At 41.2% G+C, this 12,987-nt stretch overlaps 1 protein-coding gene across 18 annotated transcripts in view; it reads right to left on the minus strand.

Annotated features, from left to right (window-relative positions):
- The window catches only part of mycbp2 (MYC binding protein 2), a 74,903-nt gene that overhangs the window by 24,402 nt on the left and 37,514 nt on the right, over positions 1-12,987 (minus strand). For 11 of the 18 annotated variants that reach the window (XM_086050754.1, XM_086050736.1, XM_086050745.1 and 8 more), the window contains 14 exons: positions 12,589-12,811; positions 12,380-12,498; positions 12,189-12,276; positions 10,953-11,002; positions 10,706-10,878; positions 10,127-10,271; positions 9,830-10,036; positions 9,689-9,744; positions 9,210-9,325; positions 9,003-9,100; positions 7,750-7,866; positions 5,517-5,657; positions 3,917-3,994; positions 1,126-1,350 (listed from right to left, as the gene is read on the minus strand). In XM_086050754.1, the coding sequence (XP_085906880.1) occupies positions 1,126-1,350; positions 3,917-3,994; positions 5,517-5,657; positions 7,750-7,866; positions 9,003-9,100; positions 9,210-9,325; positions 9,689-9,744; positions 9,830-10,036; positions 10,127-10,271; positions 10,706-10,878; positions 10,953-11,002; positions 12,189-12,276; positions 12,380-12,498; positions 12,589-12,811 (1,836 nt within the window). The remainder of the gene's footprint in view (positions 1-1,125; positions 1,351-3,916; positions 3,995-5,516; positions 5,658-7,749; positions 7,867-9,002; positions 9,101-9,209; positions 9,326-9,688; positions 9,745-9,829; positions 10,037-10,126; positions 10,272-10,705; positions 10,879-10,952; positions 11,003-12,188; positions 12,277-12,379; positions 12,499-12,588; positions 12,812-12,987) is intronic. The other 7 variants (XM_086050749.1, XM_086050753.1, XM_086050743.1 and 4 more) reach the window with 6 other exon arrangements.

Here is a 12,987-nt window from a genome sequence, read left to right on the forward strand (position 1 = left end):
ATAACGTAAGAAGAAAATGCTTGCAATATATCTAATTATTATTTATTACATATGATAATTTTTAATTTTAGTACAGAATTTAGCAAATCTCATGAAAGGTGACATGCTTGATTTGTTTTTGCGGGCCACATAAAATGATGTGGCGGGCCTGATCTGGCCCCCGGGCCTTGAGTTTGACACCGGTGAAACAGACAACCACTCGCACCCCAATAGCCATCAATTATACGAGGATTTTCGCAACTCGTGGGACGGCCAAGTCCCTATCCTTCGCCAATAGTGGGGGTCCACTGAACATTTCCTATAGGGAAAATTTGCTTTAAAATGTGTTCTTTGTACCTAAATGCCACACTCTATTCCGAATACGATATGGTTAACAACCCCAGTCACAGTGGGTACATCCACAAATTATACAATCTAGGGACACTTCATAATTTTTATTTTTTTTCCATCAATCCCAGTGTAATCACTGCACAGACTATGACACAAATTGGACTAAACATGCAACATAGAATGAATCAATTTAAATACACAATGCACAATATAGGAACACAAGGATTTGATCATTTTGTTGTCGTCAGCACGCCACACTATGGAACAAAACCAATGTGGCTCCAGCAAAACTTACTCGTTGAGAGGTTGCTTATTGAAAGTAAATGCACTCAACTCCCTGAAACACTATATTATTTGGGGGGGGGGGGGAACAGAACACAGATGGGAAGTATTAGTGAGTGCAGGGTGCACCTCCCGGGCTTGGACGAGCCAGTCTAGTGCAGGGTAGTGAACAGCATGACACACCACAGCATCCAAAACCAAAAAAGAGAAGGGGAGGATGACACTCCGTTCAAGAAAAAGTGAAAGTTTCAAATATCAACGTGCAAGAGATTCCTGCAGCAGTTCAGTATGAAAACCCGAACAAAGTGGATAATAGTAAGAAATCGCACAGGCACAGTGTGAAAGATAAAGAGCATGAAGACACCCAGGTTACACCGATAATTTAGTATCCTGTTTCAGGAGATTTGTTTGTGTGGGGATTTGCTTTTATTTGATCAATTGCAGTTTATTACGAAACAAAATTCCATCAACCCTAGCCATCATTAAGACATTGCATTTGGGATGAGTGCGTACCTCGCCTATGGCCTTGACCATGTTGCCAAGTACTAACATTCCAATGGGGATACCCCTAAGGTTTGGGCAGCTTCTGATGTTGTGACCAGAGGGGCCGGTCTTCACTACCTTATAAAGCCCCGGTCCGCCGCCCTGCCCTGCCCCGCCCTGCACCCGAGCAGGAGCTTCGTGGGAAGGGCAGCTGCTCACCTCCTTTGTGGTGTCCTCCGTCTGGCCCCTGACCTCCTGCAAGAAGGTAAGAGCGGGAATTAGGATGAGTGGGAAAGCACACCAAGTGTGACTTAAAGCAATACTAAATGCAATCTCTTATTCAAAGTAGAAGAAACGCTAGTTTTATTATTCCCAGAACATTTCGCCGTAGACCTATATACCATATTCCCTCAAACAATGGCCTCTGCTCTAATACATCAGGTGTCTTCGCCACTTGAATAAATACGCTTGTTTTTTTCCACTCAGTAGGTTGTAATTACCCTACCCACTATGTGTCATGGTGCCCATCTTTACGACAAAACACCCCACCTGCATAATCAATGTGGTATCTAGAAAGCTGAAGTTGGTGGTAGCAGCATTTATTCTCCCGTGTGCTTAAGTCAGAAAAGGCGCGCTGCTGTTCACTTTTTGGGCTGCGCAGATTCTCCTGTCGACGTAAGCGTGTCAATTACGCACCTTCATGTAGCGTACGCACTCTTGGTGGAGCGACCTTGAAATGGGTGGGTGTATTCTCCCAGAGACTTAAGCATCCTTTATCTAAAACGCTCCGGAGGCTGTACTAAGGCCTCTTGAAGGTAAAAGATCAAATTGCACGTTTTGAGTCGTTTCACAGCCATTGACGGTGGGTGAGTACCGTCAGGGCTGATTCGTTCTGACGGAGCAGGTGGGTGGTGGGGGTATGATGGTGGCACAATAGTCCATACACGCTTTTTGCATGCTAATGTGGCTTGGACTTCAAGCGCGAATCACAAACAATAAGGTAGTCGTAATAATGCGACGCGGTTACATTTTTTTTGTATTTGATGCGCCATGTGGGCATCGCGTTGCTTGGCAAACTGGTCAACTCTCCATTGACTCCGTCTCTGAAGCATTCAGTTATGAGCACGGTATTTTGATTAAATTGCTTTTATTGGATTTATTAAAAAAATAATTGCAAATGCACACACTCCTTCAAAGTATCCAGTAGGTGAGCCGTGCAAACGTCACTGGTGAAGATCAGCAGAACATCCGGATCCACTGCACAAATTAATTCCACATTTAAAGTGGGACCTATTTTCCAAATGAATCTGTGGAATTCCCACATCTCAGAAAAACTCCACGATTCGAAAATAAGGGGCACCCTCAGACTTCACAGAATCACGCCTCTTTGGTGGTTGCGCACAAATTTTGAGGTTACGCATGGTGGGTGTGTCAGAAGCGGGAGAATATGCCACTTACAGAGGAAGTAATGCATCTTGAGGGGTGATTTAATCCATTATTAGATTATTAGAAGAAAATCATAATATAATAATATATAATATATATTGATAAAAAAGTAACAGTCATTTTTATCATAGACATCCATCCATCTCCATTACTTCTAAAACTCCCAACGGTCACTGGTGTGCTATTTTTATTTTACTTTAAAATGTTTATTTTAATTAGTCAAAATGTAAAAAAAAATACAACATTGTATTTATTAGAAAATGCATTGATACGCTACAAGTTCAGTAAATAAAGGCCATTATGTGAGGAAATAAGATTTCAACAGCAAAAAAACATGTTTCAAAAACTTAAAAGTATTTACACTTACAAAATCTGAAACAATATGGACAAAAGTATTGGGACACCTAGAAGAAAATGTGGGAATATTTCCCTACTTTGTACAGCAGCTTCTGCTACTCTATGAAGTCTTTCTAAAAGATACTAACTCGAGTGTTGTCCATTCTATAAAGTTAGAAACCGAATTGGCCAAAGTCTCTTGGTATTGGTGATGACGTGATCATCAATCGTGTGGAACACATTTTTATTACCGGTACTCTTGTCTTGGAGTAAATAACTCATACTGGAGTGCACAAATTGGCTGCAACCAGTGGCGGAGTAGTTGTTTAACGCTCAACAAGATTGATGTGTAAGGACAAACTATGGAACAGTGGCCTCCTCTATTCTTTTCTGTATGGCACTGACATCAAAACAGGAGTTCATAACACTCAGAGAAATGTTTCCATCTTATTGAAATTATGCTATTAAAACTAACAATTTGTCAGTTATTTTCCCCAATAATGATCGATGGAAAGTCCATATTACCACGTTGCGCAGAGATTCAGAGGGATCTATAAAGCCTCTTGATTAAATCACTAAGAAGTGTGTCTCAATAATTTTGTCCAGGTGTTTCAAAACAATTTCAAATGAAATTACAGATAATAAGTGCATAGGAATGACATCATTCAATGTATCACTTGTACCGAACCAACTTGAAGGACTGACACGCTTACTGTATGTCATTTTCATAAAGGCTGACAAGGGGGCATGCTAGGACACATAAACATGACTAGCTGTCAAACATGCAACCGACTGGTATAGAAGTCTTCCATTCCATGCAATTAAAAAGAAACGAAATCACTTCAGGACAGCGTGGAGACATTATGATCACTTTCGACTGACAAAAAAGATACAATAAGAAAACAGACATCCATGCAACTTTGGTTCCACGTCCTTCCACTATAGAGACAGTGTGAGAAAAAAAAAAAAGAGACGCTTTCGGGGTGTGTCGGGGGGTGGCAGAGGCAAGCTATTCAACCCTCTTCTTAATACAACTCACCTGTGGTGGGAATATAGTTAAGGGAGTCCACGACAAAAAGCAGATATCCCTGACTCCATGGCTAGCGTTAAAGACATTCTGAGCAACAGATCGTGAGACAGTCAAGACACACGGCAGAGAAAGGAGAGAAAAACAGGATGGAGGAACGAGGGAAGTGGCGATGAAATATTTTTTTGGAAGAAGAACGGTTTGGCTCTTTGCGAGGATCAGTAGGGACAGCAGAATTTTACAAAGGAAGAATGGAAATCACTTCCAAAAAAATTCCCCCACTTGGATGATACGGTGCGTCATGCTGTTCAGACAGAGACCTTGCACTGAAAGCCTTGGAGCCGCCTAACGCGACCCGATGCAAAGGTGGAACTGTGGAGGTGCAACTATCCCACTCAAAGGCTTCATAACCATATGGATCTCATGTTTCCTTTCCCATGGTGCTCAAAAAACGGAGGCACATCACATTCACAGTGACTTGTGTTACTGGTCATGGCATGGAACAGAAAAAAGCAAGAGGAAAAAAAACCCTTCATTGCGGCATGCTGTAATGCATCAGTGTTAATAGACTGTAAGGGAATGAAGAAAGAGCCCACTCAGCTAATTTACCACAGGATTAAAGTTGTATCTTATTCTCCAATCTCCATGTTAGTCAGTGCACTTAAAAGTGTGCTATGGGAGTGCATGAGCACTTATAAGAGCTGCTTCCATTTCAACATGAACCATATTTCCTCAAATAGTGGTCAGCGCGCATTATTTAACATGTTTAATATAGAAATTAGCTTGCAATTGACCCTCTAAACACATTTTCCCGTGTTTATAATAATATATGTAATGTATAAGTCACTATTTGAATTTAACTACTAAAATAAGTGAACTTTTCTGCAATAATCTTATTGAGAGGCACCTGTATTTGTGTGATACAAAACAAAAAGAAAAGGCCTCCCCTTTAATAAATACGTTCCCCCGAAGGCGAATACACGCCTGGTACTCTCGAGAGCAGAGCGATTGTAGCCATGTTTATTATTATTCATATGATATGTGGTAATATTTTTTTACTGATGTACTGTTCATTTTTGGGGGAAGAAAAGACCTCTGTCCTAATATACAACTTAACCCTAATCGGCATTTGACACTCCTGACAGTTGAGTGACTAAGTCATATTTTTGCTATATATTAGCAGTATAAATATCATTTATCTGTGGAAAAAGCTATAAAAATAACATTAAATCATGTTCAGACTTATAAAAATGCAATCACAAAATAAAAGCCCTGCCCCCTAATGAATGCCTGACAGACCTTTTACATATTCACTGCAAGTAAATAAACCTCCTGGGTCACTATATGAGGAAACATGGTACATTTTGGTAAAACCTTAAGCACCTCTAAGCATCTCTTAGCTACATGCACACTTTTCCTTTGCTGTGCCCTCAGTAGAAATTCTTATTCAAAAAGATACATGCAAGCTCGCCTCCCTGTATTTGGTCCAATTAAACATGCTTTGGGTGCCAAAACATGAACCTCGAAAAGCAGTTTGGAAACGTAACAAAAAGGGGAGTTGAGCTTCTCCCCAAATGAACATCCTTTGTCAGACTGCCTCCTCCTTACTTACGTCGGCGGGGACCAGAAGGCTCCTGCCCAGATGTTGGTTAAAAGAGAGGCACCAGGCCTCGGTGTACCCGTTCATGCTGGGTACGTACTTCTTTACGGTTTCGTCATTGAGCTTGAGCCACACGCCATCATCATTGTGGATCTAGAGTAGGGGGAGGGGTTTCAGGGGAAACAAGCAACAGAGCAAAGCACAACCATGTCGTCCCGTTACTATGGAAACAGGAGGTGCACGAAAAACACGCAAAAACAACTCAGAGGCTGCAAGAATGTCTCGGAAATGGAGGGATGTTCAGCTTTTTGAGTTGAACCTTCTTTTGAATGCACATCCAAGAAGTTCAACTGTTTCATTTTTTAAGTACGTCTTGCACACCTCACTGTCCTCTGACAAGAAGCTGAATGGCAAAATTCAAAAAGTGTTTGATCTAATAAAATTTCTGGTTCAATTAGAATGAGTATTTAAACAGTACCTCGTCGTAATGATGCTCACATTTTGACTCCAAACACCTAGCAATTTATCAACAGTACCTCGGCATTGTGCGGCTTCAAACAGGATACTCTCAGAGGGAAGCGGCCATTGAGCTCAGAATGTCACAAAGTGTCGTCAGCAGGTGTCAATTCAAATACAGAGAGACTGTTTTCTATGCCTTCCAGTGACAACAGAAAGGCATAGAAGAGGACGGCTTTGGAAGTTTTTATGGATCAAATACCGGCTGTGAATTTTGCTGTATAGCTAATTGTTAGAGAATATTAAGTTGTGCAGTTGGACAGGTGCATTTACAAATTCACCAGTAAAAGCGCATTTTAGGTTCAACCTAAAATTTCAGAATAAAGCTAAATATCCCTAAACTTTTTAAGAATAGTCTATATACTGTACATTGTATACTGATCAAAACATGTTTTTGAATGTAGCGTGTGAGCTGTGATTTATTGCTATGCATTCAAGCAGCCTCAGAATGCTTTGGAAGCAGAAATATTTAAAAGAAAAGTGTAAATATTTTGGGCAAGAGGCAATCACCACAACATTTAGAAGCAAAAGAAGATTCACAATGACTGATTGGAGAAGATCTATGATGATACATGTACTGTACAGAGGAACCTCAAAGATTGACCAAAATCCCAATTTTTCCAACCCTAACTGAAACTGTCATCTTCATTAACTGTACAGGTAATTTTTCAAGTAACATTTTAATATTCCTGACGGCCATACAAGTGTAAAGGTAAGTTAACAACTAATACGCTAACAACAGTATACATTTACAATAACAAGAATAACCGCAGTTAGCGAGCTAACAGCTTGTGCTAGGGGCCAATTTTAGCAGTGGAGCCCACCATCTCAACTCTGCTCACTCATCCCAGTGGTTGCCGACTTTCAAATTCTGTCCTAAAGGAGAACTTAAGGGAAACATTTGATTTACAATAATATATTGACTGTCATTTATTGGAATCGTGTAAACTACTTTGTGTATCATTTACATTATCGTCACCCACATCGGAGTCTGATATTGCTTTGAGTTAATAGCCCCTTTCTGGCTTTTTCCCAGCTCGCTGTCCCCTGTGTAAAAGGTACTGCAGGATGGGTTGACAGCCATCCACTTTCTATAGCACTTGTTTTCAATAAACTCGCAGGTGAGCTGGAACCTATACCAGTTGACTTTGAGCAAGAGGTGAGGTACCACCCTGGACTGGTCTAACCAATAAGAGGGCACATACTAAAACAAACATCCATTTACACTGGACAATTAACCCATTCACTGCCAAGGACGTATTTATTTGTCTTTTCACAGTCAAGCCATTCAATCCCAGCAATTTATTTATATTTTTTTCAATTATTAGGGTAAAAGAGCGTCTGAAAATGTCTGGCAGTGAATGAGTTAAGAGTCTTCAATCAAACTAAGAAGCATGTGTTTAGAATGTGTGAGGAAGCCAGAATAGCTGGAGAAAACAGATGCTAATTCCAAACAGCAAGGCCGGAGTCAAGATTCAAACCTCAAAGCTCAGAACTTTTTTGTGCTCATCTACAGAGCTGACCGGTGTGGAACTCAAACTGCAAATGTGGCAACTTCACAGGCCGTATCAGAGGTGTAAAAGCAAACACAGGATTTCACAAAAATGTGTCTGACTTCCAAACTGTACGACGTTTGATTCTGAGGTACCACTGCATTTGTATACATTTGTGTCTTTATCGGCTTACAATCAAAGCAATACAATTAGTCATCTTTTTCGGGCTCAATTACCTCGTCAATGAAAGTGATGGTGCCATTGACATGCACTATGCCTATTTGTTCGCTCTGCAGGGAGGGGTGACTGCGCACACGGAGGCCTGCGCTATCCTTGGACGCAAATTTGCGGACCTGAGAGAAGGAGAGGGGAGACTGTGTGTGAGCCACAGCAGCAAAAGAAGACGACAACCCAGGAAAGAAGAAGGACAGTCACTGAAGCGGAGCAAGAAGGAAAGAAAGCAAGGACACATGCACTGAAGAAGGACAAACATCAGTTGGATGAGGTCTGCTTCAGTCCTGCTTTCTTTCATTATTTCATTATAACAAACACACTTACAGAGGCGAATACACAGAGAAAAGAGAGGGTGCCTAATGCCCATTGTTGCTTGTTTCCCCATTTTCCAAAAGAAGGACCCCGTCACACGATAATTGCCGACAGGTCCAACACCACCTTGATGCATTCCTTGCAATTAAAAAAAAAATTGTGCTTAAAAGCTCTTCTTAAAACAATCCAGCCAATGCCTCAATGCAGTGGGCAATCTGTCTTGTGTCCGTAGGGATAGTATCACACTTGAAGTAATTATACATATAGGATAACGATGACATAAAATGGAGGAAATGGGGAAATGACCCCCCTAAGGTGCAGCTTTGACATTTGTCTTACAAGGTTCGCAAAGGAATGGGACATTTCCAGTAAATTTCTGGGAACATTCCAGAAAATGTCATAGGAGGTTTGGCTGGGGGACTTTTGGAAATATTGAAAGTTGGTAAAAGTTGAAAATGTATGGCAATTTATAAGAATAAACTGGTAATTTGATGTACAGAAAATATACAGGTATGTAGTTTTAATGGAAGATAAATACAGAAGATTTTGTGTTGTGATGAGTAGACATGAAAGCAAAGGAGCAGATTAATAGAAGATTGATTGAGATTGATTCTCAGTGAATAGTACAATACTCAGAAAAGAAACACATTCCCACACATTTTCTGTGGATTCATGATAATTCCTGTACATTACATTCCCATACATTCCTGTTGTTCAGAAGTCACAGCAACGTTTTTTTCCCCATCACCTGATATCTTGACAAGTGTCACGGAATACCTCCACCAGAGATGCAACTTGTTGAGACATTCTGTACTAAAATGTTTTACAAACTGTGTAAAGGGTTTATCAGCAGGTATTTGAGGCAAGAATATCACTCGGGCTTTCCGTAGAGTGATTGCAAGCATGTATGTGTTTACGAGTACGTTAATTTAAAACAGCTAACCTTGCTTGGCTGAGGCTCCGCCTTGGGTTTGACCATCTGCGTCCCAGGCGGTATCATGCCTTTGGGAGGGTCTTTGACTTCTACCTCCAAACCCGCATCTGTAGAAGCCAGGTATTTTGTTTCAATTTAATTTCAGCACATTTCTCCAGTGGGGTACCATTATGAAACCAAGCTGTTTTAAGTCCTGCATAAGGCATGACCACACACCTATTTCAATTCCATCAATGGTGACGTGGATTGTGTAGAGGCCGATTGCTCCCGGGGTCCAGTTGGCACTGTAGGTTCCGTCAGTGTTGGCACGTATCAGCATGTTCTCACTGGGCCTGAAAAGGAAAATGTGATGATGACCATGGTTCCGGATACAGGAAACAGGACAGGAAAGCTTCTGGCTGCTCTGTATGATGAGCAATATAATCAAATGTGTGTTTCTGCAGTTGTTTAGGTGAAAGTCAGAATCACATACGCAAATCAATTTTACCAGTCTGATAACTCATAAACTAAACCAAACAACCGATGCTGTTTTATTTTACAGCGGCTAACTGGACAACGTTAAGATGTTACTTAAAACAATGTCTGTACAGGTAAAGCTGACGTTACTTCTAATGGGAACAATTGTTTTGAAATGAGATTAACTTGGAAGGTTCCACAGTACTTGAACGCAACTCTCGTGATGTCACGTCACGTACCTCTTTGGAGTGGGAGAAGCAAAGCGTAGCTCCTCAAAAGAGTAGCTTTCATATGCCTACAAATATATATGACAAAGTAAAATAGGTTATCACATTAGGTGAGCTAGAGGAAAGGTGTTCCAGTCCGTGCATGGGGCTGACCTTCATCATGGTGATGGCGATATAACGAGCTTCTTTTACAATCATGGGCTCGTATGTGGCCTCCAACTTGGGTGTTGGCAGACCTCCAAAGGTGAGGTCGGGGCCTGAAGACGCTGGGGAGGGGCTTCCGGTTAGTCGCTGCAGTTTTTTCACATTTTCGGGCTGCAACGTCTTCTTTTGAGAAACAGGCACGGCCTTCACCTCCACCTGGTTATGAAAAGGATGGAGAATTTTAGTCAAATGCTAAATCACTACGAGTTCAGTTTTCTTGAAATGTGAGTCAACAATGTTCCCAACCTTCATGTTGGGAACATGCACCACATCTCCGTATTGATCTTTGGTCTGCACAACGATAGTAGCTGGCCACCCGCAGCGTATGTCATCTTTGTTTAGGATCAGAGATGTCTTCTGGGGGTCGGCGTAGGAGTCTGGTTGCAGCCACCTTAAAAAGGAACGGACGGCAAGGTGTAATCAAAACATCGGGTTACTGCTTGTAAAAACCACGAGTTGGATGTCTCACTGCGGGGTCATCTAATCCTGCTTTTAAACAGCAACTTGGCTGGGTTGTACTCTTGGTTTTGCACTTCAAAATCAAAACTGCCACACTGAACACAGTGGACAGAATGAGAAAACAAAAAGTAACTCCAGAGGAGATAAGGTTATCTTGTAGTTACTTTTAAGGATATAAATGAAGGTGTACTTCTAAAAAGAGGCGACTAACTAATATAATAACTAATAACACATTTGGAACCCCAGTTGACCAGGCAGAAATACAGTAATACCTTGCAGTATTTGGTTTTGTTCAATATCAAGTACAGCGATGTACGTCCTATGTAGTGGAAAATAGAAACAAAAGGCAATAACATTGCTTTATACCTCGCTAGACGTCCTCCGCTTGAGTTCTGCACACACGTGATGAAGTCCTCAAGGAAGGAGTGCTCGTTGGTTTGGAGGTGCAAGGGCAGGTTCCCCTCCAGGGCCTCGAGGATGATCGGGGGGTGGGAGAGTGCCAGACCCTTCCCCAGGATCCCTGCATGGGCTTTACACACCTAAACAGGGGGCAAAGGGATCAATAAATGCAGAATGAAAATAGGAGAGTAAAAAAACTTAACAAGTAACTTACCTGGAGAGAGGCCTCCTCCAGGATCTCTAGGTCCTCCTCTAGTTCATTGCCTAAATAGCAAAAGCGCAATGTTAAGGAAGATCAGAACAATGGAAGGGAAAAACAGAACAAATGATGTTAGTTATAGAAGTTATGCATTACAAAAGTGATTCTATTAACCCATTAAAGCCTAAAGCACTTGGGTCAACATCTCCCTAAAACCTAAGGGCGACTATAGAATCACACTCTTAAACCAGAGGTTCTCCTAGAAATTTAACACCTACAAAATAATTGATATCTCAGCCCCTGTAGTAGATAGAAACATAATTCCAAAAGAATTTGAGAGCTTAGACATGTGGCTTTAACACAGCCAGAGTTTATTATTATTTACTGTTTCAATCAAAGATTTTAAAAAAAAAAGTGTCACTACAAGAGTTTTTAATAAAAAAATAAAAAATTTTGTGGAAATTACCATCCTCTATTCTGTTACAAAAACGTCGATATCATCATTGTCTACAAACATGTATCTTAGCCCTATATCACTTTCCACTGGTTCAAAGTCCACAAGCGCGTCCTCCCTATCAATGCCATTACTTATTTCAGAGCTCCCGTGATTGACGGCATCCACTCGAAAAAATTACAGGAACTCCTCCGCGGTTTCGTGACACCGTCACGTGTATATTCTGATGCATTAAATTGGCTAAGAGCCCGAGATTAAAAAAAGAAAATGACATATACGCTCTCCCGGATTTAAAGATAGAAAGACGCAACAGCACTCCCGGCTCTAGTGGTACAAACGCGGCTATGCGCTCCGCTCCCGTCCTTAATGGGTTAAAGTAAAACTAGTATTGGACACTTTTTACGACCATTAAAACACGGTTCGAAAATATGTTTGCTGGTTTGGGTTTTTTTTGTTTCCCCCTCCCCATTTACTGCATGTAGGGTCAGAATTAGGATTATTTGGAGAGAATATAGTATTTAAAAGAAGGCTGATGAAATATGAAATGAAATAATGCTTGATTTTGTTAAAAAAAACAAAAGTTCAATGGAAAGTAGGCCTATTAATATTATCACATGTAACATGTTGAGATTATTATTTTTTTGGCCATAGTTGTAGGTTAAATGTGTGTTTCTGCAGTTGTTTAGGTGAAAGTCAGAGGTACTAATTAATTAGTAAGTAACCGCTATTCAAATGGCAGTAACTAGCAATATATAATACATTACAGTCGTAAGTTGCCCAACATTTTCCCCCCATACCTATCGGGAGCGCCAGGTCTTTCTTCATCAGAGCTGCAGCACACACACTACCCAAGTACGCCAACTCTTTCTCCAGCTGGATGATGCCCTGAAATGACCAAAAGGATTTTGTCAGATAGGTACTGTGAATTCAAATTTTATTTTGAGATAATAAAGACTATTATGCAGAAAACTTATGAAGCAGACATTACCTCATCAGGACCTGGGTTGAATTCATATCCCACCGCAACACACTTAAAGCCATAGAAGGATGCCTTCTCATCCTTCACATAATCTGAGGCAGTTTCCAGTGAAAACAGGACTTCATTTCCTGGACAGCAAGTTTAATACAATATTAATATTCTTAGTCAATTAAGAAAGCAAAAAACATAGAAGAAATGGAAGGACTTTATCTTCTCACCTGGCAGCACGAGCACTGTGGTCGGCCAACCCGTTGAGCCTGAAAACTTCCTGAGCTCGGTCCAGGTGTTGATGGTGTCATGGACTAGAGGTTTGCCGCCCAGGCAGGACAGGTGCAGGGTGCGGCTGGGGATGAGCAGTCGCAGGACGTCCTCCGGCTGAGCGGTCCCGCACTGCGGGTCGAACTCGATACTCGTCCAACGCACACATTCGGGAAACGAGACCTGAAGACGGGTGAGATAACACTGCGGTTAAATATGGAAGAGACTTGATGCAAATCTGTGGTAAATGCTCAATTTAAGACTGCAGGGAATTATAAAATATGCCACTTGGCAACCTACAAGATGCAACATCAAATTCATTTTCACTTCATTTCATGTTTATTTGAATAGGGACAAAT

The sequence above is a fragment of the Filicampus tigris genome, chromosome 14 (genome assembly GCF_054856515.1).
Source record: "Filicampus tigris isolate MCC_2025a chromosome 14, RoL_Ftig_1.0, whole genome shotgun sequence".
Classification (NCBI taxonomy): domain Eukaryota; kingdom Metazoa; phylum Chordata; class Actinopteri; order Syngnathiformes; family Syngnathidae; genus Filicampus; species Filicampus tigris.